This window comes from Mesocricetus auratus, unplaced genomic scaffold (genome assembly GCF_017639785.1).
Source record: "Mesocricetus auratus isolate SY011 unplaced genomic scaffold, BCM_Maur_2.0 Super-Scaffold_100013, whole genome shotgun sequence".
Lineage (NCBI taxonomy): Eukaryota > Metazoa > Chordata > Mammalia > Rodentia > Cricetidae > Mesocricetus > Mesocricetus auratus.
In genome coordinates, this window is record NW_024429196.1 from 71,373,029 (window position 1) to 71,396,799 (window position 23,771).

Below are 23,771 nucleotides of genomic sequence, written 5' to 3' on the forward strand. Positions count from 1 at the left end.
GTTATTTAACGGTACACTTTGGAAAACCATGGCACAAAACTTCAAATACAATGTGACTGCAAATGTGTGGAAATTCCCCACCCACCTTTACATCGTGGTGTTCTTCCCAAATTCTCAAGTGAATACATACCTGTTTCTTTCAAAAACAGTTCTAAAGATTCACGTGTGTCTTGTGAATGTATCCATACAAGTGTGTGCAAGTGCCTTCTAAAACCAGAAGAGGCCACCAGATCCCTTGGAGCTGAGATTACAGGCTTTTGTGAGCTGCGTGGTGTGGGTGCCGGGAAGCAAACTCTAGTCTTCCGGATAAAACAGAGCACACTCCTAACCTCTGAGCTAGCTCCCCAGCTCCTGTATGTTGCTTTTATGATAAAGTAAATTCATTGCTAAGGCACAGGGCTTAGTTTAAAGCAACTTTCTGAGGCTCTGGATACACTAGAACAAATGCTGAGATAATTTGGATTGTTATCATGTTGGTGAGGGGTTGTGGCATCTTGCGAGTGGAGGCTGGGGGCCTGATAAACACCCCCAAACTCACAGGACAGTCAACCTCAAAGGATAAAAAGCTTTGCCTCATCCTGCTGACCCCACAAGAAAGCAACACCTGCAAGGTGGCTGTGGGAACACGCACTGTGCAGGTGGACAGTGAGGCAAACTCAGTTGTAATCACTAGTCTTCATCCTTCCCAGATCACCAGGCTGCAGACCACTGTGCAGCCCAGGGCCTCTTCCCTGTCATTGGCTGACCCACCAAGGGGTTGTAAAAAATGTGGGTAGGAACAAAATGGTCCTCGGTTGATATGCAAGGCCAGGTGTGATGTGAGCATCTGTCCTTTTTTTTGAGACGAGCCCTCATGTGTCCCAAGCTGCCCTCAAATTCTATACGTAACAAAGGAGGACCTTCAACTGCTAATCATCCTGCTTGGGATGAAACCCGAGGAACTGTACATTCTTAATGCGTTCTACCAACTGAGCCACAACTTCAGCCCACAAACAATCACCCTTAATTATTTCCCATGCTGAAGAAAGTCAGGTTTTCCCCAGATGCCCCAGGAGCAGAGGCAAAGGGACAACTTGTGTGGCTGACTCAAGACCCGTGCACATACACGTCATACATATACACACAAAGCCATTCCTGAGGAGACCAAATTGCTTGATTGAAGCAGAGGACAGCAAGAGAGGAAACGGCCAGAGCCCCCAAAATACCACGGAGAACACGGGATGGCAACAGCACTGGGTGGTACCGCCTACCGCCTCTCAAGGAGTGCTTCTCAAGGCGGGTTCAAGCTCATGGGATGGTGATAAAAGAGCCTGGGGGTGTGAATGCTCCATCATAAAGAGGCCAACTCTGCGCTGCAGCAGACAGCCTAGGGACCTGAGACTCATGATGGAGCTCAGAGGTACAGTTCCGGCCTAGTGTGTACAAGGCCATGAAAGAGTAAAGAAATGTTTTTAAAAAGAACAAAAGCCACACATTATCTCCCCAGAATGAAAGGCAGGCCCAGGCTCACTGTTCAACATTCTGTATCTCTCTCAGATCATGGCATAAGTTTTAAGGTACATTTAACTAAATTATAGGAAATTGCAAATTGGCTAATTGAATAAAATTTTCAATGGGCAAAGATTTTCCTTCAAGGGAGGAAATAAAAAGCTATCAATGTCTTCCATTTCTTCAAAGTTGGAAGGAGTTGGAAAAAAACAACTTGAGAGAAAGGACATTCTACCGAGATACCCAAAGCTGAGTTTCCTAAAGGAAGTCACTTCTATACTGCCAAGCATGAGTGGGCTCATGCATTTTCATTTGTAAGATGACCCTGAGGCAGAAGAAAGGGGAAATCATTTAAAGTAATATCTGGTCGGCTGGTCTCTTAGCCAACTGCTTGCTCTTGACTTCGAGTCATTCCATCCATGGCTGGAAATGATTTTACTGTGTGCCTCACTGTGAGCCCTGGCGATGGCAGGTATCGATCGTCAGGTGGCAGGCCTCTGAACACGCTTTTGAGGGGTCCTCTGGATTACACTTAGTGTCTGAGGATTCAGGGAGGGATTCGTCTTGAAGAAGGTCTAATTTAAGTGTCAGTAGGACCTGGACTGTGAGGGGAGAAGGAGGGCCAGACACCATCATGCATGCCCTCACCGATCTCCATTTCTGATTGTGGTTATCACGTGACCAGCCCCCTCAGGCTCCTGCCTCTCTGTCTCCTGGGCTATGATGTACTGCGCCTGGGAATTGTGAGTCGAAACAAACTCATTCTCCTTCATTTGCTTGGGTCAGGGTATTTCATCACTGTAACAGGGGAAGAAACGAAGGCATTTCTGGGACGTTCCTGTCACCAAGATGAGCCCATGAAGGAAACTCAAATCATCAAATTGAAAGGCTCTCTGGGTTGAGACTAATTTAGACTTTAAGGGCCATCAATGAGAAAATGCTGTGACTCTGGGGCAGCACAGATGTGTCCGGCATTTTACATAGTATAACATAGTCTAAACACAACTGTACCAACAGTGACTACAGAAAATGTGCAATCTTGGCTGGCAAGATGGCAGGCAATTAAGGTACTTATTGCCAAGCCTGACTACTGGAGTTTGATCCTCAGAACTCGAGTGGTGGAAGGAGAGAAGTCACTCCTGAAAGTTGTCCTCTGAACCCCACATATGTACAGTGGCATATACATGCAACTTTAAATTATTTTTGTTTCTGAACTGATCTTTATCAGTATAACAAATATGATAGATGTTTGTATACTGATCTGATAACATGTAGGGACAAGGGATAATATTCCTGTTCAATGTAAAGATCTGTCACTCATATTGATTTAATAAAATGCTGATTGGCCAGTAACCAAACAGGAAGGGCTACAAGACTAGGAGAATTCTGGGAAGAGGAAGGCAGAGAATCAGTCTCCAGCCAGACACAGAGAAAACAAGATGAGAATGCCTTATCGAGAAAAGGTACCAAGTCATGTAGCTAAACATAGATAAGAATTATGGGTTAATGAAGTTGTAAGAGTCTGTTAGTAATAAGCCTGAGCAATAGGCCAATTTATGATTAATACAAGTCTCTGTGTGTTTATTTGAGACTGAATGGCTGCAAGACTGGGAAGGACAGAAACTTCCCTCTACAATTTAGTTTTTCTAAACTGTTAGTTCTTATATTTTCTGTATAGCTCTTCAGGATTACATATAGAGATAAAGATGGTTTTATTTTACTTTGTCCCATTGGCATGACTTTTTATTTCTTGTCTTATTGCACTGACTGGGCTCTCTCTGGCAGTGTTAAATACCAGTGCTAAAGGCAGTGGTACCCTATCTCCAGTTATTTTTTTAATTTTTTTATCACTTTAATTTTAAATAGCTTGCTTCACATGTCAATTCCAGTTCCCTCTCCCTTCCCTCCTCCTGCACACACCCACCCTCCCCAGCCTCCCACCCTATCCTCACTTCCTTCCACATAGGGGATATCCAGAGTCTTGTCATTTCGCTCAGGAAAGGGTCCAGGCACTCCCCTAAGAGTCCAGGCTGAGAGAGCATTCCTCTTTGTGTTATAGGCACATGAAGTCCATTTGTATGCCAGGGATAAACACTGATCACTGCCAAGGGCCCCATAGGTTGCCCAAGCCTCCTCACTGACTCTCACACTCAGGGGGTCTGGATCAGTCCCATGCTGGCCTCCCAGTTGTCGGTCTGGGGTCCAAGAGCTCTCCCCTGTTCAGATCAGCTGTTTCTGCTGCTTTTGGCAGCCCATTCTTTGCCAATTTGCTCATTGCTCCTCTCTCTTTGTCACTGGGTTCCATGGGTTCAGTTCAGTGTTTAGCTGTGGGTGTTTGCCTCTGCTTCCATCAGTCACTGGATAAAGGTTCTAGGATGGCTATAGACATCAAGTTCATTATCAGGAATGGGCATTTGAGGTGGTCTCTCCACTATTGCTTAGCTTGCCAGTTGGTGTCATCCCTTTAGATCACTAGAGGTGTCATTGGTGCCAGATCTGTCTTCTAACTTATGACTCCCTCTTCCCCCTATTCTACCCCCCACTCAACCTTCCTGCTCCCCCATGACCTACTCTCTCTTCCTCTTCTCCCCCTCTCTTCTTCCCAGCTCCCACTCCCCCCAGCCCTGCCATGTTCCCAATTTGTTCAGAAGATCTTGCCTCATTCCTCTTCTCTGGAGTACCATGCATCTCTCTCTTCGGTTCTTTCCTGTTTCCCAGACTCTCTGTCAGTGGAAGTGCAGACTGGCACTATCCTGATCCATGTCTAAAATCCATATATGAGTGAGTACTTACCATGTTTGTCTTTTTGTGACTGGGTTACCTCACTCAGTATGGAGATTCCTCAGGAAAATGAGAATCAATCTACCACAAAACCCAGCAATTCCACTCTTAGGCATATATCCAAAAGATGCAAATTCATACAACAAGGACATCTGCTCCACTATGTTCATAGCAGCATTATTTGTAATAGCCAGAACCTGGAAGCAACCTAGATGCCCCTCAACTGAAGAGTGGATAGAGAAAATGTGGTACATTCACACAATGGAGTTCTACTCAGCAGGAAAAAAACAATGGAATCTTGAAAATCGCAGGTAAATGGACGGCACTAGAAAAAACCATTCTGAGTGAGGAAACCCAGTTACCTCCAGTTCTTAAAGGGAAGTGTTCCTATCGTGCGCTGATGCTAGCTGTGGCCTTTCAGATACCCCATCACTGCACTGAAACATTCTTCTCTTCCCAATGTTTTCAGGGTTTTGTTGGGCACCTTTTCTGCCTCTGTCAAGATGATCATAGGATTTTTCTTTTTTAGCTTGACGAAATGGAGAATTGTCATTTTAAGTATTAAACCCATTGTATAATCCATGCAAAATACTATCAGAGTGTGGTGCGTTATCTTTCTGAGGCATCTTGGACCCCCCATTTGAAGTTTCTTGTCAGAGTTTTGTGTCAGTGTCTGTGAGGTGTTCTGTTTGGTTGTTTTCTCCGACGGTCTGTGTCTGGTTTTAGTTTCAGGATAACATTGGACTCATAAAACGAATTGGAAAGTGTCCCTTCTGTTTACTGGAACAGATTGTGGAAACTGGTGCTACCTCTCGCTTAAGTGTTTGCAGCCATCTGGCCTTAGAGTTCTCTCTATGGGGAGGTCTTCTTTAGTAATGTTTCATTCACTAGCTACAGCCTACATAGGTCACCTAGTCTTCATTCAGGGAGCTTGGATAGTTGTACCTTCCAGGAGTTCCTCCATTTGCCTAAGTTATCAAGTCTGCTGACACAGCTGTCCCATTCCTGTCTGGCGTCCCACCTTCGTTCCTGATGTTGACTCTGTATTCTGTATCTCTCTTCTCTCCCTTCCTTCCTTTCATTCCCTTCTCTTCTCTCCTCACCCTCCTTCTATCTCTGTCTCTTCCTCTCCCTCTGTTTATCATCTTCAGAGACCTTTATGCTACATTAGTTATTATTATTTGTGTGCGTGTGGGGGGGCACATTACACCATAGCACAGGACAACATTTGGGAATCAGTTCTTTCTTCCTATCTTGGGTTACTGAGATAAAACTCAGGTTGTCAGGCTTGTACCACTTAGCCACCTCTCCTTTCCTAATGACATTTTTTTGAAAGTCACTATTGTTTTCAAATTTTTATGCCTGTTCTGAGTCCGCTTTTATCATTTCCAGTGCTCCTGGAATGACATAAAGGACAAGGGCACCTGAGAAGACCCCGGTATCAAGAGCTGTCAGTCAAGAAGTGACTCAGCATCCTTGGGATCTAAGTCTGACATTTCCAGGAACACCTTTAATCCTTTTATCTTTAAACGAGGTCTTGTTACTGCTCAGGCTGCTGGTTCTGTGTTCTGTACTGTGTGTCTGTCTGGTCTCTCCTCTCCCTTCCTTATGCTCCCCCGGCCTCAGCCTTCTTAGTGTTGGTCTCACAGGCATGTGCTATTTCACTCACAGGAACACCTTTTAGTGTTGCTGTATGTTCCTCTAACATATACACAACTTACTTTGGTAAAAATTTTGTCTACAATAAGCCAAAACATACTTTTCACTATGTAGTCACTGATTCTAAGTGACACAAGGACATTGTGTCGTGTTTAATGGGATGGGAGGAGGGGTCATTAGTTTTTATGAAAACAACAACAACAAAGTTTTGGAGTGTATCCCAAGAGAAGGGGAGCAGGTTTGGGAGATGAACAAAGGAAATGGGGAATTTGGACCAGGCCAACCAGAACTCTGAAAGCTAATAATATTCCCCCTGCATTCTGTCTCCAACAAGGTGGAAAATGAGGACAGACGCCTCAGGCTTTCCCCAAGCTTCATACACATTCCATGGCATATGTACACTGGCGCATGGGCACGCAAGCATGTATGTGTACACTCACACACAGAGACACACACACACAAATAAATATTTTAAAAATAGAGGAAAACATACCCAGACAAGCTGTGCTGAGCTCTTTTCTGTGTTAGAAGGGAATCAAATGTTTTTCAGACATCAACTCAGTGGATTCCTGATCCTACAGAGGAGGAGACTCCACCACAGTAACACAGAAGTGCTGAGGGACCTCATGAGGAACAATGAACTAAAGCCATGTGTGCAGGGTCACTCAGCTGAAAAGTCCTGAGCCCACACTGCCTGGCTCCAAACCTACTCACGAGGCCACCTCTGACAAGAGCCAAGGGATCCTTCTGGAATCATCCACTTGGGAGATGCTTGCACTCAAAGGCAGAAAATGAGCAGTAAGAGGGGTACACTGTGACACAAATATGCTTCTGGCATGAGGATTATAAATACACACCATGCCAGATGGTCCTTACAGAGAGCATGGAGAGGAATCCACAGATCTGTGGTGTGGATGCTATTTAAACCACCTTCAACTACCGAGTCCTCTGTGCTCTCCCTTGTTAAAATTCCTGGGTGAGTGGGCTCTGTTGGGGGGAATGGACTCTTTCTTGAAAGCTGTGGTTTCACAGACAGTCAGTGCAAATGATTCTGAAGTTAAAAATGCCCAAAGAATTAGTCAAAATGGTTTTTCATGAGTATAGAATAATACTTCTCAAAGAGGAATCCTGAACAGAATCAGGACCTCAAGACATGTAAGGAGCTGAAGTTCATATGGTCCACCTTGGTCCTCGTGTTACAACCATGGGACTCTAATGTAGGCCTGAGTTTGAGAATGAGTACTCTGGAGACTGAGGGGTCTAGAGGTAGGGTCTCAGTCCCAAGCAGAGAGCATACAAGCCTCTTTGACATTCCATTCATTTGGTGTGTGTGTGTGTGTGTGAGAGAGAGAGAGAGAGAGAGAGAGAGAGAGAGAGAGAGCGCACATGTGCATGTGCGTGTGCACACATGTGCTCACCTGCATGTATAGGAACACATATGCCATAATGCACATGTGTAGGGCAGATAACAACTTCTGCGAGTCAGTTCTGGCTTTGCAGCTTACAGTTTCCAAAGCCCTCTCCACTCCAAGCTAGCTTGCCTGCATTTCTATGACAGTCTCCTGTCTGTGTTTCCTACATGGCTATAGAAGAGCTGGTATTGCCCTCTACCACATGCTGTCTATGTGACTTCTAACCCCACTTGTTAGGCTTGTGACATAAGTAGTTTTGTTCACTGAGTCATCTCCACACCCCCAATTCCTTCTTAAACCAGAACCCAAGGTCAAAGTCCTATCCGTCTGGTGCCCTCAGCAGGGCAGATGGAGTCCCTTGGTTCCTTGTCATCGTCCAGAGCTAAGGCACAGATGCCCTTGGGCATGACCTGACACCAACCCATTGCTACTGTTTGCATGAAGTTCCCTCAAAGGCACTGCTTGGTTCTCAACTTGGTTCTATCCAACGCAGTATCAGTCATTAGGAGGTGAGCCTCATAGAAGGCCTTAGACCAGTGGGAACATGTTCTCTCTCCATTCTCTCCCTCTCTCCCTCTCTGTCCCCGCCTAGGTCCTTAGCTGGATTTGTCATGCCACATGCTTTGGCCATGATGAACTGCCTCATCAAGGAGCCAGTCAATGGTGGAGTAAGACCTTCAAAACTGTAAGGCAAAATGAATCTGTTCTCTATGTAAGTGAACTACTTCTGTGTTGTTACGCTGACATAAAGTGTGTATTCCCCAGATGCAAACTCCATCAGGAGAACATCCTCCCATTTCCCCAGCCTAGAACCAGGCATTCCTTTCCCAAGCCCACCTTCCTAGGCTGTCAATAAATGCAAATGAATCAATCTTGAGGTAACCCTTCAACACTTGGTGTGGTTGACTTCATGTCGCTGTGACAAATACCTCACAAAAACAGAGGATTTCAATCCGTTATAGTAGAGGTGGCCTGGGGAAAAAAGCATGGCATCAAGAGTGTATTCCAGAGACTCTTCACATTGCTGCCAAGAGAACAGGCCAGAACCAGGAATGGTGAGACCTTCAGAGTCCAGCTGCTCTGATAGGCTTCCCCTTTCTCTGCATGAACATGCCCCAGCCAGCCACTCTTCCTCTCCTGGTCTCAGCAGCTCGAGCTCATCCAGGTGCCAACACCCGTGCCATTCCAGGGATCCGATTCTACCCACACATGCACATAGAACTGTTTGCTCTCACGGTGGGAGGGAAGTAGAGAAAACTTACGGGACTCACAAGGCCCCCCACCCTAAGGCTATATAACAGTAAGGACTGCTGGCGAAAGGATCCTGTAGTCAGCTAAGCTGCCAGTACATTGTATGGGAACTCCGTGACCCAGCTTCTCTGGGGCCGCTGCACATGCTCCTAAGAGCCTCTCCATACCTAACCTTGGAACTATTGGTGATCTGACAGAAGTATACATATTATAAACACACGCAGCTGCAGGTCCAATCAAGGTAACATCTTGTGTGCCCTCACTATCTGCCATGGTTCTACTGGACATTACCACATAGTAATATATTGCCTACCTTTCACAAATAAGAAGAATCTGGTAGCATACATCATGGTCAAGGGGTTAAACACAACATTGGAACTGCATGGGGTCTACAGGGCAGAACCCAAGTTCCTGTGTCCAGGGGTTGTTTTGGTGTCCTAACATCAAGGCATAGGACAAGCTGGATGCAGTGGACGGCAGTCTCTGGAGCTGACTCACATCTTCCCTGGGTACCAATTGGAAGTTCTGCATGAAATGGATTAACATAATTGTGTGTATCCAATAAGGGTGGTTCAATGAGGGAGTCTGTCCCCCATCCAACCAGGTCCAAACGACTGCCACCATGCTCTCTTTTCAGTGAGTCTGCAGGAGAAACTTGCCAGTGTTCATTGCTCCCTCCTCTGAGAAGTGCTTGTGGGCTCAACTCCATCAAAGGGGAACACTCTTTCTTGCTCATTCATTCCCAAATTAGCATCCTCTCACCTTCATGAGCAAATGTATAGTCCATTGCCCTGAACACTGGGTCCCTGACGCCCTCCACCACACCCCCTGTGCTTGGCACACACTTAAATGCAAATACTAATGAATGGGAGACCAGGGCACAAAAATATTCTTAATAAGGCCACTGTACTAGTGTACACACACACACACACACACACACACACACACACACACAAGTCACTTTTGAAACATCAAACCAAACATGGGAATGCTAAGTCCTCCCTGTGTCCTCTTGCTCTCAGGAGGGTTGTAAGATGTTCAGATGTCAGGACTGGAAGCACATTTTAGAATGACCAGGTAGAGCTCAAACCCAGCCATTCTGAGCCGCCTGAGTATACGGGGAAGGGGGTGTGGAGGGGGCCGATTCACACTGGTGTTCTCTCTCCTCATTCTTTGCTTAGCTTCAGAGATGCTATAAAAATAGACTTGCTCCTTTCTCTGGCTCAGCTAACTGAAATCAACACGGGAGCTATTTGTTTTGTAGTGAAAAGGGAAATCTGGGATACAGGAATGCATTAGTCTACTTGTAAGGGTGAAGTAGTGATGCGATTCCTTCTCAGACCTAAGAGAGTGGGTGAACAGGGGCCCCCTTCATTAGCTGCACCTTGATGGGTGTCCAAGTACGTGGAGTTACATGCTTGGCGTGATGTGTTTATGAAGCGAGACTCACTAACATTAACTCAAATAAGAAAGTCACCCTAATGCAGTTAAGCCCTGTCACCATGCCTTCGGGGACCTGACCGCTTAATTGAGTTGGAGCCATTTACCTACAGAGGAAAATAATTAACAGGAGGCCTGGATAAAAGATGTCCAGCACCTACCCGAGGTGTCATGAGACCACATAACCCCCAGGGCCCCCACAGGCCCAGGCCTTACCTGCCCTTCTTCCTGTCCTGCATCTTCCACTTGCAAATCTATACCCGGCGAACGCGAGGCTTGAGGAAACCCACTGTAAACAACACAAATCTCCTGTCAGTGAATATGCCCTCTCCGAAAACACACTGCCGGCGACTTGATGTCCACGCGACACAAATAGTGAGATGGAGGCGGCAGGTGGCAGAGGACATCGTGAGTGGGATGAGCCCTCAGGTCAGGACAGCTGGCGTGCAGCCTGATGCTCCTCCCGGGCGTGTGGTGACGGTGTGTGGTGACAGTCACAGTGAGGGTGGAGAGACGGGCGAGTGTGAGGATGAGCGTGCCGACACTCACAGACCTGAAGACAATGGAGTAACAGCTTTACCTGGAGTTGGAGAACGTGAGAACCCAAGGGCTGAGCTTTCCAGGTGACGTCTTAGAAGACGGAGTGGAGGCACGATGCTGAGGTCTGGTCCAGCACATCCTCCTTCAGCTGGAGAGGAACTGTCCCCCATGGAAGCAGATGTGGAGGGACATGCGAGGACAGGGGCGAGGAAGCCACACCCACGCAGGGGCAGGTGTGAGCAGGCCACGCCCACAGAGGGGCAGGTCTGAGCAGGGCACACCCACGGAGGGGCAGGTCTGAGCAGGCCACACCCACGCAGGGGCAAATGTGAGGTCACGCACATAAAGGGGCAGATAGAGGAGGTTACACCCAGTACACATAGAGAACTGCCATTCTCAAAACCATCATCCGGGCCTCCGCTCCCTTTATATATGGACAGGGCTTACTTGCTCTTTGACCACATTCAAAGCCCTGTAACTAGCCATGGTGACTCTCTTTCAGATCAGCACCGTGTGTCCACACTGCTACCTTCTAAACCATGCCCCTAGCATGAGATGACCCCACATCCCAGCGATCACCAGATCAATCATGGCTGACATGTGCCTGTGGGCGCCTCTACTTCATGGTTTTGGTGCCACAGCCAGGAACAGCACTTCAAACACCCAGAGACATACGTTAGCACCCAGAGGAACATCCCAGAGATCCCACCAGTGCCCTGAGCAAGGGCAAAGAGAAAAGGAAGAAAGATGCTTTGCTTCCACAGTTTTTACCAGAGTGGAAATTCTCATAATCTCCCCATTCTGAAGCAAAATTCCTGTATGCAGAGGGCAGGGGCCACCACATGGTATGTGTTGAAAACCACATGCAAAACTCCAGACAGGGGTCTGTGAGCCCGTTTAAAGAGCCTAAAATGCATCAAATGGTTTCCCTTTCCAGAGTTTAGAGATGCAGGCTCATGCTGGGCCCTGAACAACGTCTCATCAGTCACCTGCAACTCACTCCAGACTCCAGAAAGCCACACTTGGCGGGGGGCACAAGCGCACAGGACCCAGAGAGGAAGGCAACTGGACAGTTGATATTCACCCCAGCATTGCAGGGGGTTGAGTGGGACCCTTCCTGACCTGAAATCCACGTGTGACTTCTGTGATTGTCCTTAAGGAGAGAGACTGTGTCACTGCTGTACAGTCCAGTCCACTGTGGTGAAGACGGCAGGGGCGTGTGACCGCTGGTCACACTGCTTCCGCAGCTGAGAAGCAGAGAGAGTGAAAGCTGGTGCTCAGCTCCGTTTCTTTTGTATTCAGTCTGGGACCCCAAGCCATGGCATAGTGCTGCCCGCATTCAGGGTAGGTCTTCCCTGCCTGGAAACCTTCTCATTGTCTCCTCCAGAGATGTGTTTCCATGGTGATCCCAAACCCCATCCATCTGAAAGTGACAATGAAGCTTCACACCCTGGATGTGTGCGGGGAATGAGGAGAGAAAAGAGGCCCTTGCTTCAGGTAGGTGACCACTGCTAGGTCTGCTGTCCTGTGTGTCCGGTTGGGGACCTGACCAGACACTCTTGGCATATTGTGTATCTAGGGTGTGACTTCCGAACAACATCTGAAGCTGACAATAAACATCATTAGGACCTTTGTAACATGGCCGGGGAAATGCCACCTCTCTGAGGACTCCGGATTTAGTTGTACGGTGTAGATACCCATAGCTTTCTACTGTCTACAGATTGGCCTTGAGGGGACTTCCAGTGACAGAGTTTAACACGACAGTGACCAAGGATATTTCTTGTCTCCTTGCAGATCTCAGCCAGCAGGGCTACTCTGAGCAGATTCAGCATGTCATGAGCTCAAGCCCAGACTCTAAAGCACCTTCTGCAGGAGTCCCCACCAGATGAGGCCAGGGCCCCCTTACCCAGGAAATACTGTTATGCCATTCCAGCCGTGCAGATGACGGGATCACAGCTTTGACATCAGCTTTGAGGCCAGGGCCAGTGTCCCACCTTTGTGGCCACAATGGCCAGTGTGGAAATCCAACAGCCTTGCATAGATAAATGTAGAGGCCTCCAATGGACCTCCAGTTGGGAACCAGGTGACATCAGTCCTGGTTCCCATCCTTGGTCCTTGAGCTCTTTGCAGGGCCTGAAGAGCAGGCCAAGATCATGTCACAGTTGTTGGAAGTGGAGGATGGTGAGGTTATCAGCTTGCTGAGCTAGCTTTGAAATCCTAGAGCAATTAAAGTTTCACTGCCTCCTACAGTGGGGCTTCTCTGTTGCCCCTTTGATACTGTAAAATGCACTTCCCATCCACAGATGTGGGAAGTGGGGGTGCCTGTGCCTTATTCCAGAATTGTGCTGGACAAGATTACTTTTAGGGAAGGGCGAGAGGACTTGTGCTCTCCGAGCCTGCTGAGAAGGATCCTGAGGGAAGCAGTTTCCTCTTCAGAATCTCCCACAAGCACTGAGGTCCTTAACTCCGCTGGACCCCCCGTCAACAAAAGGGTCCTCAGGGAAGAAACACCTTCTGTAGCCTTGCTGCCTCTCATACTGGGGATGCTCACTTGTAGTCCTGTGTCTACTGTGATGAATAGACTAAATAAACTTCAACAGGAGGCCTTATGACCAGGCCTTGTCCTGTAGAATCTACAGACATTATTGGTCCCCTTCTTATGAGGAGTCCAAATCTAAGCCAAGCTCAATATTTCAGGTAAGAATTGGCCTGGCAGAGATGAGCCTTACAACCAGGGTGGGTAGTGATTGGAGTGAACATATCACTAATTCCCCTAAACCAAGGTATCAGGAGTATAGAATTTTTGACAGCCACTGAGCCACTAAGTCTAGAAGCAATTAAATGTATGTTTTTAAAGTTATGTTTTAGTTGGAAAACCATTAAAAGCCATCTTTCAGTTGGAAATCCATATCTATTATTGTTGAAAGAGAAACAAACTTAGTTGCCATGGAACATAACAAAACTAAACCTATCTTGAAAATGTTATGTGGTACCACTGTCAATGCCTCCAAATAATATATGGGTAAGAACTTCAAGTTATATTTAAAAATACAGTAAAACAGATGTGTAGATGTTGTTTTCTTACAAAAATTGATTTAATTAAATAACTATCATGGCTGGAATATTTTTAGAAACAAGTTCACCTAGTGTCTGTAAAATCTGACCATATTAAGTGTCCCTGCAATCTCCCAAGAATACTCCTGCTACACAAATTCTGGAGGAAGTACTTAATTGCAGAGGCAGGCACAGTTAATGCCTAGTTACTAGTAAGGCCTTAAAAGCTCCACGCTGTGTGACTGGCTCTACAAGGCAGGGCAGAGCATTCCTCTGGACGCAAACAGCTTCTTTTTTGTGTTGATGTTTTGCGTGAATATGCTCCAGGAACTAAATTCAATAAGAAGTATGTTACATAATAGAGATGACACAGGGATAGGGGAGCATCAGAGAGATCGACGACATAACTTTCAAAAGTCTAATGAAACCCAAGTCAATACTGCTGCAACCAGAGTGCAGCACCAACTTTCCGGAGTCCAGGATTGACATTCCACATGCCCTATTGTACTGCAGCATTTTTACACAGTGGGATGGGGCTGGAGAAAGTCATCCAACCTCCATCCCCAGTGTTGGCTCCATCTGCTTTCTTTTACAGTGTGCATGCTTCTCTCCTCTTGGATTCTACCCACAGGTCTCCAAGAAGAAAGTCTTCACTCAAGGGAAAAACTATAATTGTTTAATTGTGCCCCCCTTACTACCTCCCCCCAGAAGTGAGGGCTCAGTCTGTGTCCCATAAATGACCCTCAGTCATTTGTATGTCATCTAGTTCAACACTGAGCATCTGGGCAGAGCAAACAGCCCATATTGCTCAGAAACACAACAGATGGCATAACTTAATAAATACATCAGTGGCACAAAAATGCCTCAGGAATCTAAAGAGGGAACCCAGTGGAAAAGACTATAGTAGGCTTCATCCCTTTAAAAACAACCACCACACAGGTGAGCGTGAACATCACACACAGTTCTCACATCCCTAGGCAGTGGGAATCACTCTGCCCTTGATGTGTCAGTGTATACATTGTCAGTGAGAGTAAGGGAACATGGTTCACATATGAACGGCTCCCACGGGCTCATATAGCTGAATGTCTGGTCATTAGGGAGTGGCCTTGTGGGAGAGGTGTGTCACTTGGAGTGGGCTTTGTGGTTTCATATGCTCAAGCCAAGCCTCTCTCTCTCTCTCTCTTCCTGCTGCCTATGGATCAAGTGGAGAACTCTCAGCTCCTTCTCCAGCAAATGCCTGCCTGCATGCTGCCAAGCTTCCTGCCATGACAATAAAACTGTAAGGCAGCCCCAATTAAATGTTTCCCTTTATAAAAGTTGCTATGGTCATGGTGTCTCTTCACAGCAATAGAATACCGACTAAGACTGCCTTGTCTTTTATCTTGAAGGCAGCCCCACTCCAGCTTAAATGTTTCCCCAAAGTCACCACAAATATTGTTCCTGCCCTTCCTGGTTTAACCATTCACATCACTCCCAGTCCATATTCCCACACTTCTGAAAAGCCCCCATCCCCACGAACAAGCCCCTCAGAAGCCCTGATAAGAATAAGTTCGTAGCCTGTGAGTGAAGCTCGCTCTGTCTCTCTCACCCTCCCCTGATGAGAAGCCTCTTCACCCCTCTATGTCCTTGTAGTTGTGAGCACAGTGAGTGGATGGGTGACCAAGGAAACAGACTTCCCGCCACATGTCTTGAGTTGCTTTAGGGAGAAGAGAAAGGTCAACTCTTAACCAGAAACTTCTCCAGAGGGGAGGAAGAGGCATCACTACAGTACCTAGGACAGTGGTAAGAACATAACGACTGATGACTACATGTCATGACTGAGACCTTCAGACCTGGTTCCCTGACTCAGAGAAGCACAGCACAGTGAACTGGATGAAGTAATCAAGCATCATTCCCTGAGGATGGTGCTTGAGCACTTACACAATGGTCAGTGCAACAGCATTTCTCTAAAAGCTTGGCTCTTCTATGATTACATTTTGCTACAATGTTTCATTGAAAAGTGCTTCAGTCCTGGCCACTGAGAAACTTAGAATGCGGAGAAACACATATAAAACATTTTAAATATTATGTCATTTGTAGGAAAAGCATACGGAACCAGAGACCACTGTGCTAAGGTGTTAAGTGAAATAAGTAAGACTAACAGAAGTGTGGTGTGTGTGTGTGTGTGTGTGTGTGTGTGTGTGTGTGTGTGTGCGTGTGTGTGTGTGTGTGTTATGAAAGTAGAAGGGGGTACTATGCCAGGGGAGGGGGAAAGTGGAACAAGAAAGGGCAATGGGAGAGACAACAAAAAGTACATGTTTTTGCTCATTTGTACAATAAAGATTTAAAATATATGGCACATGAAAGTAGAAAGAGTATTTGGGGAGAGAAGAGGACAAGTGGGAAGGAAAGGGGGGAAAAAGAGTGACAGGAGGTAAATATAAACACAGTTTGTGAAAGCGTAATGAATTCCAGTATTTTTATACTAAAATATTAATAAAAATCAAATAAGATGTCATAATTAAATCCAATATTTTGTATACTACCTAAAACATTAATCAAAAATAAAATATTTTTAAAAATCAATCTCCTTCCTAAATAATTTTCCCCCGTGAATATTTCTAAATCTATTCCTGTGAAATTTGTTTTCTCTGTGCAACTTTGGAAACTCACTCTAGATGTCTTGGTCTTTGTTTTTTAAAAAGAATATAGTTTGGTGCTCTGATGAGAGAGACCTCTCTCTCCACACGTAGACAGATACAACTATATTTCAATGCATACTTTAACACACTGAGTCCTGACTCCATTACCAGCCTCCAGTGTCAGAAGGGTCAGGCTTTCTTCTAAAAATTCCTAGGATGCAAACTTTTGAGATTTTTTCCTTTCAAAGATAAAATCACAGGAGTCTACTTTCAAGATAGCTTACCTGGTAATCTGAGTTCTTGTACTGAAGTCAAGAGACCTCATTGAGCGCAGAACTTCAATGCATCCCAAGTACTGAAAGGGGAAAAAATAGTTCATGAGCCCTGGGAACTGAGAGCAATAGAAAAGTACTAATGGTGTCAGGGGGAGGGGGGCAATACACATTCTTGCATCACATTGTACCTTTAAATTCAAGGGAACAGGGCTGGTGAGATGGCTTAGTGGTTAAGGGACCCACAGGGAACAAGCAGAAAACTCCGGCCAGCTGTCCTGACTCTTGCATGCACGCTGCAATTCTCTAGCGCTCTCTCTCTCTCTCTCTCTCTCTCTCTCTCTCTCTCTCTCTCTCTCTCTCTCTCTCTCTCTCTCTCTCTCTCTCTCTCTCTCTCTCTCCCTCTCCCTCTCCCTCTCCCTCTCCCTCTCCCTCTCCCTCCCTCCCTCTCTCTCTCTCTCTCTCTCTCTCTCTCTCTCACACACACACACACACAGAGGGAGCAATAAGTAATTTTAATATAAAATGATTTAAATTCTAGGTGTGATTGTGTTTTTATTAAAACCCTAAATCTAAACTTTTATCCAATAGAAAACATCCCAAATTGGCAGAACCTTTGACTTTTATAAAACCTCTTAGCATTGCCATTTTCTTTGGATGTGTATTTTTCAAAGCTTTTACTGAAGTATACCCTATACATTGTAAGATGTGAAAACCTTAAATGTTTATGTTAATGTTGTTAAAATATATTTTAAATAGGATTGACCCCTCAACCAAAACATCATATTCCTAGGTCGGTACAAGACTTCTAAAGGTTCTTAATTTTTTTTGTTTTTTTTTTTTGAGGCAAGGTTTATGTGTGTAGCCTTGGCTGTCCTGGAACTCTGTGCTGGGCTTGAACTCAGAGATCCACCTGCCTGTGCCTTTTGAGTGCTGGCATCAAAGGTGTGCCCCACCACTGCCTGTCTAGGTTCTTAAATTAAAAAAAAAGAAGAGTTTAGCCACTGTACAACCAACACTTTCAGTAACGCCAACCCTCTGTCTTTGTCTGGTTTCTGTGATAAAAACACCAGGGCCACAAGCAGCCTGGGGAGGAAAGGGTTTCCTTCAGCACAGTCCATCACTAAGGCAGTCAGGGCAGGAACTCACACAGGGCAAGAGCCTGGAGTTGAGAGTTTATGCAGAGGCCACAGGGCAGTGCTGTGTACAGGCTTGCTCCTCACGGCTCACTCAGTCTGGTTTCTTATACTCCCCAGGGGTGGTACTGCACACAACAGGTTGGGTGTCACTCATCAATAGTTAATTAAGAAAATGCCATACAGACTTGCCTACAAGCCAGTCTTACAGAGGCGTTTTTCTCAGTTGAGAGTCCCTTTTCCCAAGCATCTCTAGCTTATGAAAAGTTGATGTAAAACTGAGCTGGACACCTACATTGTCTGATAAATATATTTACAGGGTTGTGAGTAAACTATAGAGCACTTCAGTTTAGTGGAAAGCCTTCTTTACTGCTTACCACGAGCTTCCAGAAGTTCAAATGCACACATTGCAGTGTGTGACTTAGGTCAGTGTCACTTATAAACATGTGCAGGTGGACAGACATTGTGACTGCAGTCATGACACAAGGGATGCAATGCCTGCTCTAAGCCCTGGGAGAGCTAGAAGATACAGGCGCCTTTAAATTAGACTGAATAAGCCTCATAGTGTGTTACAGAAAGGAGTCAAGTTTGCATTACACAGAAAACCCAAACTTGGGCCCAGCTTTGTTATCTTTTGTTATGTAACTTTATGTAACACTTGACCCACTTCTCAAAACTGAAAAGTCTCTCCATCTACAAACGTGGCTGTTCCTCCCTCCACGGCACCAGCACCGACATCAAGGTTACAGAAAACCACCAGCACCAACGTCAAGGCTACAGAAAACCACCAGCGCCATCTGAATCATGTGAGTTCTAAGGTCAATGACAGAATTCTATTCTGTTAGACAACCACTGCTGGTCTCTACCAAAACCATAATTCTCCAGGCTGGGAGACAGCTCAGTCATTAAAGTGATAGCCCTCTAAGTACAAGGACCTGAGTTTGATCCCCCAGATCCATGTACAATAAGCCAAGCATAGCAGAACACACATTTAATCCATTTCTGGGAATGCAGATATACAAGGGTACAGCTGAATTTGTGAGCTCCATGTTCAATAAGAGACCCTCTCTCAAAAACTGGGATGGAGAATGACTGAGGAAGACACTCCAAATCTACAACTCTTCTATGCACATATGCATGCATACATGCACCTGCAGACACATGCAAATACACAGGAGTGAGTATACACACATGTACACACACATCTGCACACCACTTCCACACACAATCATAACTCTCATCCGTGAGTAAAGCATCCTAGGTAACTAGATTGGCACTACGTTTGGCTTTCCTAAAACCTACTAGCACTATCATTTTATTTAGATGTACATTTTTTCAAAACACTACAGGGTTATATAACTACAGAATCCAGTGTTGTTCCTGTGACTAACAGGCCCAATATCACACACTTATGTGATGACCACCATTATCAAAGTCACCACAGATACCACATCACATTGCAGAGTTATGGGAAAGGCATGCCCAATGTTAAAAAGTTACATGAACACAGTCCACTGCCCAGGGCTACTGTGAATGCCAGGCTCACTGGTGCCCTGGGACTGTGGGGACACCGCGACCACCATTATGGTGATGTTAATACCAGGTCTAACATAACAGAACTGTGAGAATGTCACAGAAAACAATGCAGCACAGATATAAGAACTCTGTCCCAGCCAGCCCAGAGACTGAGGCAGGGGGAGCAAAAGGCCTACCGGGAAACACAATGAATGCAAAGCCAGCCATGTAACAGTGCAAATGTGCCTCAAAGGAAGGGCTTTAAAGGGACTGGGGTTGGCGCTCAGAGATAGAAGCCTAGCATGTGTGAGGCCTAGGCTCAACCTCCAATACCATGAAAAAGAATTAATTTATTAATTACTGATACAAAATGTTCGGTGTTAGAGACAGACTATAGTGTTGGTACTTTCTCAAAGGAAATAGGAAGAAACATTTGTTCCCAAACACGTGTGGTACTAAAAGGTTGGGCTCAGGAGAAAGAGGTTCAGAGAGCAGCATCCTAAAAGCTTGTGGACAGCATCGTGTGGAATGTCAAAGAGGTGAACACATTCCCACTAAGGTCTGGGAGGAGGTGAAGATGTGCACTTTTACCACTGCAGCTCAGTAGGACAGAAGTCTCAGCCAGGGCAATCAGAAAGACAAAGAAATGCAACACAAGGAGTTGGAACAGAAGAAATCAAACCGTCACTGTCTGCATGCACAGACACATGCCCCTACTAGAATAATAAATTAGAATAATTAATATTGATAACAAATTCAGAAAAGAGGCAGGATACAAAACCAATGTAATAAAATCAGCTTCTTTTCTACACACCAATAATAAGTTACCTGAAAAAGAAATCAAGAAAACAAAGACATTTTTAAGTTATCAAAAATAATGGCAAAGAGCATTTTCTGCTATCCAGGGAGCTGCAATGCTTTTTAAATACATTAATGCATTGCCAAGTATTTTCAAATGACTTTACTAAAAAAAAAGTCATGCAAGAATGTAAGCTGTAAGATAAACAAGGAGGGCTACTGTGAGGCTCAAAGCAGTATCTTGCATATCTTGCAAGTTAATGGGAGATCCAGTCAGGAAAAATATACCTTGCACTTTACTGTTTCTGTTTGCAGTTAAGACAGTTAAGAATAAGTTCATGTTTGCCCTAAGTCTCTATTTGTTCTGTGTGGGTGAAGGTTTCTGTTTGCAGTTAAAGAATAAGTTCTTGTTTGTTCTATGTTAAGCCCTTGCAAGTTAAGGTTTCTATTTGTAATTTAGAATAAGTTCCCATTTCTTAGATCTGATGTAAATGGTAAATCATGTTTTTCAACCTACATTAAACTTGCTACCCCAAAAAAACAAAAAAAAAACAAAAATAAAATTTTAAAAAATGTTAGAGATGAAAGATCTCTACATTGAAAAGAATAAAATGTTTACAAAAGAAATGAAAGAAGACATATAAAGGCTGAAAGACATCCCTTGTTTGTAGTTGGGAAAAAGAAATATTATTAAATGTCCAAACTGCCCAAAGCAATCTTTAGATTCAATGCAGTACATATGAAAATATCAGTCACATTCCCTCAGAAGAACATCCTAAAATTCATATGGAACTGCCAATAAATAAATAAAATGCCAGACAGCAAAGTCATCAGCAGTGAAAATGAAACAGCTGTAAACATCACCACATCTAACTACTTCAAAATATACTACAAAGCTACAGTTGTTCTAGCTGGTTTTATGTCAACTTGACACAAGCTAGAATCATCAGTCAAGAGGGAACCTCAATTAAGAAAATACCTTCATGAGATCAGGCTGTAGGCAAGCGTGTAAGGCATTTTATTAATTAGTGATTGATAGGGGATTGCCCAGCCCTTTGTGGGTGGTGCCATCCCTGGGCGGGTGGTCCTGAATTCTACAGAAAAGCAGGCTGAGCAAGCCATGGGAAGCAAGCCAGTAAGCAGCGCCCCTGCATGGCCTCTGCATGAGCTCCTACTTCCAGGGTTCCTGCCCTGAATGAGCTCCTGCCCTCACTGCTTTTGATAATGAACCGTTACATGGAACTGTGAGTGAAATAAACTCTTTCCTCCCCAAGTTACTTTGGTCATGGTGTTTCACCACAGCAACAGTAACCCTAACTAAGACAATAGTCATCAAAACAGTAGACAAGGGAACAAACTAGCGACAGTAGGATAAACCCCACACACTATAACATACCAATCTTCAACAAAGATGCAAAGAGCATATGAGAGGAGAACTTTCCTCAATAAAGGCTAAGAGGAAACTGCAGAATGAGTTTATCTCACCATGTACAAAGGTCAACTCAAAATAATTAAACTTGAAACTGTGAGACTAGTATTAGAAAACCCGAGCATAGAATACTTTGTGGTGGTGCTTCAGTGGCGAGTTTTTTGATAAGACACCAAAACTACAGGGCACAGACGCAAAATGCAGGAACGGGATTATTTCAGACTGAAAGACTTGTACACAAAGAAAGAGGAGCAATCAGCAGAATGGAGAGGTAACATACAGAATGGGAGAAAACATCTGGAGACTACACATCTGATGAGGTCTGGTACTCTAAAACACACAGGAAAGCAACTTAGTGAACAATAAGCCAATAAACAATCTGATTTTAAAATGGGCAATGTACCTAAATGGACATTTCTCAAAAACAGGAAATACATATAATCAACTAGTATATAAGAGAATATTCAACATCAGTTATTATTAGAGAGACAGACATCAAGACCCCCAATGACCTATCGTTTTACCCCAGTTAAAATGACTATTGTAGAAATAATGTTAGGGCTTTGTGCTAGCTAGTCTGATGTCAACCTGACAGAAACTAAAATGATTTTGGAGGAGTGAAAATGAGAAAATGGACCCACCAAATTGGCTTGTGGAAAAGCCTATAGTTCATTTTCTTGATCACTGATTGATGTGGGAGGGTCCAGCTCACTGTGGGCAGTACCACCCCTGGGCTAGTGGTCCTGCAAGAAAGCAGGCTGAGAAAACCAAGAGGAGCAGGTCAGTAAGCAGCATCCTCCCTGGCCTCTGCTTCAGTTCCCGCCTCCGAGTTCCTGCCTTGAGTTCTTGACCTGGCTTCCCTTGTGGTTGACTTAAAAGCTGTAAGGTGAAATAAATCCTTCCTCCTCGAGTTGCTTTTAGTCATGGTGCTTTATCTGGGCAATAGAAAAACCTAAGACAGGGCTGGAAAGATGGCTCACTGGCTAGCAGCACTTGCTGCTCTTATAAAGGATGCGAGTACAGTTCCCAGCACCTCCATCTAGTAGCTCACGAACACATGCAACTCCAGTTCCAGGGGATCCAGCACCCTCTTCTGGCCACCACAGGAAACTGCATTTATGTGCCCATTCTCCCACAGATAGACAGACAGACAGACACACACACACACACACACATTAAAGATAAATTTTTAGAATATTCCGCCTCACTAATCATCAGACCAAAAAAATGGAAATCAAAACCCCAACAAGATATCACTTCATCCCAGTTACAGTGACTATTAGCAAAAATGAAAAATAACAAATGTGGGCAAAGATGTAGAGGAAAGAGAAGCACTTATGCAGCATTAGTGGGAATCTAAATGAATTCAATGTTGTAAAAGAAGGAAAGAAAGAAAGAAAGAAAGAAAGAAAGAAAGAAAGAAAGAAAGAAAGAAAGAAAGAAAGAGAGAGAGAAAGAAAGAGAGAAAGAAAGAGAGAAAGAAGAAAGAAAAAGGAACTACATGGAAATTCCCCCAAAATAAAATTACTACATAGTCTAGCAATCTGGCTTATAAATATATATGAAATTAAATCAGTATGCCAAAGAGATGTCTCCCATGTTCTTATGCCACTATTCTCTGTAACCAAGGAATGGGATGTCAGCCTAAATGATTGTCAAGTAATGAGCAATTACAGAAAATATGGTATCTATATGTAATAAAATACTTTTCAGCCATAAACAGTGTGAAATCCTGTGATTTGCAATTATATGGGTGGACCTGGAGATGCTGTGTTACATGCAATAAGCCGTATACAAAGCAGCCAACACCACACGTGATGGGGGAAGTCCTGTACATTTGTTAATAAAGCACTGTTGAGCCAATAGGAATCTAGATAGGTGGGACTAGGAGTCCAGGAGAACTCTGGGAAGGAGAAACACACAGAGAGTCAACATGTAACGCCATGGAGTAGGAGCCCGGAACTATTCTCCGGTAAGAGACATACTTAGATTAACAATTATGGGGTAATTACTTAAGTCAGAGCTAGCCAGTATGAAACAAGCAAGGCCAACAGCTTCATAATTAATGTAGCCTCCTGTGTGTTTATTTGGGACTGATGCAGTTCTAGAACCAGGACGGCAGGAAGGCTTCTCTCAAAGAAAAAGGCTTCTCATTACAAAATGGTTGTCAGAAGCGGGATTGAATTTCCACGTAGAATGACAAAAGCTTTAAAGGAATTTTAGAAACAGAAGAACGGAGAGAAGCACAGATTTTTGGTAGCAGCACACACGATCCACTCATACATGGAGCATGAAAATGTTGGGTTGGGAAGTGTCAAGTAGAACACTGTCTACCAAGGCTGGGAAGAACTGTAGGAAGGGGTGTGAGAAAAGCA

At 44.7% G+C, this 23,771-nt stretch overlaps 1 protein-coding gene across 3 annotated transcripts in view; it reads right to left on the reverse strand.

The window, feature by feature from the left end:
- Shc3 (SHC adaptor protein 3) overlaps positions 1-23,771 on the reverse strand; it is a 144,552-nt gene that overhangs the window by 78,787 nt on the left and 41,994 nt on the right. For all 3 annotated transcript variants that reach the window (XM_005066307.4, XM_013110631.3, XM_021224921.2), the window contains one exon: positions 16,531-16,601. In XM_005066307.4, coding sequence (XP_005066364.1) covers positions 16,531-16,601 — 71 coding nt within the window. The remainder of the gene's footprint in view (positions 1-16,530; positions 16,602-23,771) is intronic.